At 38.5% G+C, this 4,862-nt stretch overlaps 1 protein-coding gene across 1 annotated transcript; it reads left to right on the top strand.

Moving 5' to 3' along the window:
- Positions 1-2,254: 2,254 nt before the first annotated feature.
- On the top strand, positions 2,255-4,408 carry LOC116702566 (centromere protein X). Its single transcript, XM_032536857.1, has 5 exons — positions 2,255-2,351; positions 3,033-3,084; positions 3,179-3,232; positions 3,303-3,391; positions 3,861-4,408. Exons 1-5 carry the CDS (start codon positions 2,316-2,318, stop codon positions 3,873-3,875), a joined length of 246 nt encoding a protein of 81 aa, XP_032392748.1. The 5' UTR covers positions 2,255-2,315; the 3' UTR covers positions 3,876-4,408.
- Positions 4,409-4,862: the final 454 nt, after the last annotated feature.

Genomic DNA, 4,862 nt, shown 5'->3' with positions numbered 1-4,862 from the left:
GAAGAACAGAAAACAACAAATGCAGAAAAAGAATCAGGAAAAAACAGAAACAAGAACAACACGAGACCAAGGAGAAAACACAGGAGAACAGAAAACAACAAATGCTGAAAAAGAAGCAGGAAACAAAACGGAAATCATAACAAAAACCTGTACTGTGATGTCACACATCAAACAAGCTTGCTGTTAAGGTTGCAGCTCCATCACCAAGTGCTCAATAATGTCAACAATTTCTTTCTTTCTTTTTTTAATATTTTACAATTTACACGTTTCCCATGGCGGCTGAACAAGTGGGGTAACTCTTTGACTAGCCACTCAGTCTTGTTCCAGTAAACGTCCCAAGAAAACCCCCAATACATGAACCCACTACACAGCTAGTTACTCTGTACTTGGAGTTGGTCTACTTGGAAGAGCGGGTTGCTAAACATCTCCATAATGACCTCTGGTAAGTACCAGCTTTCTTGATTTCATGTGCTAAAAATGTATTCTCCTAATTGTACATACATGTAACGCTACACTGTAACGCAATTATACTTTTATATACCTTTAAAACATTCTGAAATTATTAAATTTTTTTGTGATCCTCTCCACAAGAACAGTGTTAAAAAAAAAAAATCTTCCAACCAATTTTCCCTTCCAGATAATGGAAGTGAAGACATCTAAAACAATAGTGTACACCAGTCTTCCAAAGATTACATTGCTGCTTTTGCTGAAAATTATGAACTGGTAAACAATTTCTCTCATTCCCATAACTTTCTTTTAATATTTTTGACTTGAACTGTATTGTGTCGTGACGCTTATGATTTTTCATCATTTAACAGGACCATTGGTTGGTTATAAAAGAGCTATGCAAATAAAAAGATATGTCAGGCTTACTTTTGAGAATGGGGCACTGTCACAGCATGCAAGGTAACTGAAAATAGAATGCTTCATTATACCCTTTGTTACATTTTCAATAAATTGTGAAGATCTAAATTTTGTCACTTAATTATACAAATCCCCTCCTGATGATTGAATGCCAGATGTATGTGAGGTTTAACAGAGGATGAAGCTGACAGAGCAGAATGGGCTGGTCCTCACTACATTGGAGATGATGAAGTAAAACAAGTTATTAGTCCAAAGGTGAGCCGTTTCTCTCCTGCCTGTTCTCATAACTGAAATAAAATTAGAAAACTTTTTTTTTTTTTTTAGCAGTATTTGATTTTAAAAGTGTATAGGCTACATTTGCTGTCTGCATCTTCATTGGCTGACTATAAAAATCTGTCTTTCAGATGGAGGACTCAGATGAGGAGGTCTCCGCAGCCGTTGCTATGCCTCAAACACGACGTTCAATGGGCTTGGGCTACATACTGAAAGATGGTTTCAGTGGTTATGAGTTGGACGGATAAACGAATACGGTGCAACTTTGTCTTTACGTTTAAAATCTTAAATGTATGTTTGAATTCATTTAGAGATTGTGAACTACCGTGGCTGCAGTGAAATAACAAGGATAGAAATAAAGCAGCAAATCTTTGGCTAGGCCTAAGAAACACATATCCTAAACCTATGGTATTTGTTTGCTTTCTGTTTAGCTGAGTTGACGTGATATGTATTTTATTGCGCTGATTCATCTAGTCGTATAATTGTCTAGCTACTTTGGGTGGATAATAATGTTGTATTCTATGTGTTGTTAAATGTTTGTCTAGAACATAGTGTTAAAATATGATGTGAAAAAAATGATGATTAATATAGATTGTGTTATCTCCCTTTGTGCAGCCACTGTTGATGAATGCCATATGATAAGTAATTTACAAATGATATGACACTGTTAACCCATTTACAATTACCTAAAGAGATGTAGCTATTACATAATCTATCACCAAGTTTACAATACCTTGTGTAGCCTAAATGTAAAAATAATAATGAAGTAAAAAAATAAAAATGAATAAACATTGTGAAACGTATACAGTGGTCATACATTTTAACAACTTTTTGATTTGTGCATTCATCTATAGAGGAAATGTTTGGCATATACAGCTCTGATAAGATAGAGTTTTGCTTTAGAATTTGTGAATATAAGATGTAGTGAAACTAATAAGCACATAAATGAACTAGAACTGCGAACAGATGTTCATGTCATGGTTAGTGAATCCAAACAAATGTTTCCAAAAATAATATTAAGTAAAATTAGCCTATATATCATAAGCAATAAATCAATTAATCTAATCAATCTAATTACTCCACAGTTTTGTACGTCGACTTGGGCGGTGCAAATGACGTCAGAGATCAATGACGAATCCCTACGTAGGGCGCCAAATTTCTCTCACAGCGTCGGAAACATGGCGGACAAAGACGCAGAAATTGGATTCAAAAAGGTAGAAGAATGTCGCTGCTTTGATTATGGTTGACCACTCACTGGGTTTTCTCCGTGGTTTAATCAAAACGAACATTGCTTCTTTGGCGTCGAGTTGCATGTATTTGCTCTCAAACGTTCACGCCGTCGCTCCACAGAGCACATCCATGCTTTCTTAACGGTGTTTGTCTATCAGGCAATACAACTTCGCTAAGACATTATTCAGCGAATTAACAACACGACGCTATGTATGCCGAATGAAAGAACTGTTAATAATGGTGCAAAACAGTGATCTATAGTCACTATTACGGGAACACAGGCTACTTTCTCCCATTACATTGTCGTTTTTCCAATTGCGGTTTGGTATGAGGAATCCACGTAGAACAACGCATCAGCAAGTAATTAGAGAAAAGCAGTAACATGTTAAATAGAAAACCAAGGGAGGGCTCCTGAAAATGTAGATAGGGAGACACGTATTTTTTTAACCTGTGTTCATGTCTATACACCACAGAGCTGTGCACGCTTAACTACATGTTTTAGTTTAATGTAACGCTAGCCTATTTAGTTTTGTCACTGATAGATCATCATCCTAAAGGGAAACTATTTCCTTTGGCAACAATTACTCCTTAAAAGAAAAAAAAACTATTGAGAGTCTGTCTCATACACTGTACATTATAATGTTCTCTAATCTCCTTATTTACAGGAGACTGTAAGCAAACTATTGTCAAGTTCCTTCAAGGAGGACAAAACCAGATGTGAGTCTGATGAATACTGTGTTGGTATAACTCACATCTCCAAAACGTGTTTTATTTGTGATTCTACAGCTCAACAAATTTCACTCTGTTACAGTAAGTGGTGATGCTGCGCTGCTCATGGCAGAATTGCTAAAAGTATTTGTCCAAGGTAAGGAGTATTATTGGGTATGTTGTATACAGATTAATTGATGAACCTTAATGTTTTATCTTATTTCCAGAGGCTGCTGTGAGATCACAGAAACAAGCTGAGTCTGAGGACTGCGACCAAGTAGACATCGAGCACTTTGAAAAGATCCTGCCTCAGCTGGTGCGTAGTTCAAAGATGGGGTTTTAATGTGTTATTCAACAGCCATAAATTAAAATCATAAGGCTGCTTTAGGGGCCTGTGTGACCCAGGAAATTGTATTTGTCATATTGGGCTCGCTTGAATTCCGAATTGTTTCTGTGACGCACACTCAGGCTGGATCCTTAAGATTACATTGTTTGAGTATCTGTGCAGCTATCACTGGAATTTCATCTGCTGCCTGTTACAGCTAACCATAAGAGCAAGTATAGGGCACTCCAGTGTGGCTCAGGCATGAGAGATTCAGTGCCTACAGGTGTCAAATCCATTTTTCTGAAACCCCCATGCTGGACTGGTTTAAAATGCTTGTAGTTTGTTTGTTATATTAAATGCTGGTCAAACATGAAGAGCAAACTGGACATAATACATCATCAATGCACAAAAGTTCTATTTCCAATTTAAATCTCAGTTTTGTATTTCTTTTCCAATGCAGCTGCTGGACTTCTAGCACAGTGATGCCACAAGATGGAGCCAGAGTGTTGCCTGCGCGTTCCTGCTTTAATCCTATCCTTAAAACTTCTTTTCCAACATGTTTATTTTTTCTGTATAACAGCAATTTCATAATCACAAAAGTTTGAGATTACATTAAGATTCTCATTCTGTATTTTTTTGAGTTGTGTGATTTAAAGTAGAAAGCAGCGATGCTGTCCACACGCCTCCATGCCATCACCAATAAGGCCCACCTGTTTTCCTCCGTGCAACAACAGGTGCTTCCAGCATGCTCCATAGTGCCCTTCATCAAAGCCTCCTGGAGCAGTTGGAAGCAATTAGAGTAATAAGGGGAGCAGCCAGTCCCTTAGATGATGACAAGTGCCAGGAAAAAAGGAGTAACCCCTCTGGCCACTTTGAAGTTCCCTCTTGCTGTCCTGCGATGTTTAGTTAGAGGTGGGGGGAGGGGCAAAGGGGACCTCTGGCACAGGGGGAAAGTTGAATGGGAGTGTGCGTGCACGAATGTGTGCATGTGTTAGCCAAACAAGGCCAGAGACCACACGCATAGATATTCTGTTTGAAAGGGACCATAACAAAACACATTGGAACATGGTCCAAGAAGAGCAGGGTGTAATTCTGAAGGTAAATAAACAAAAGAGGCGAGTAGTAAAGGTGCTTTCTCTCTTTTCATCACTTCAGAGGAGGAAGTTGGGCCCAAAAGGGAGAGGGTAGTGTGGGATTTTCTAACCCAAGTGCCTCAGATGGTTTTCCACCAGTGGTGTATTTGACCAACATGTCTTCACCATGAGTCAGCATAGCTTTCCAACACTTTACACTATTTGTTTGGCTCTTTAATGACTCACTACACCTACAATTGCTGCTCACATAGAGCTGGAAGCAACTTAGGCTAAAGTCAAAAGTCCGGGCTCAGATAGGAGCAGCACATTTTCAGAAGGGCCTAGACTGGATTTGTGTTTTTCAGGAGAAACAGCCAAAGCAGGCTTTC

Source organism: Etheostoma spectabile, chromosome 15 (assembly GCF_008692095.1).
Source record: "Etheostoma spectabile isolate EspeVRDwgs_2016 chromosome 15, UIUC_Espe_1.0, whole genome shotgun sequence".
Lineage (NCBI taxonomy): Eukaryota > Metazoa > Chordata > Actinopteri > Perciformes > Percidae > Etheostoma > Etheostoma spectabile.
Note: the sequence above shows the minus strand (reverse complement) of the source record. Positions and strands in the feature narration are given on the sequence as shown.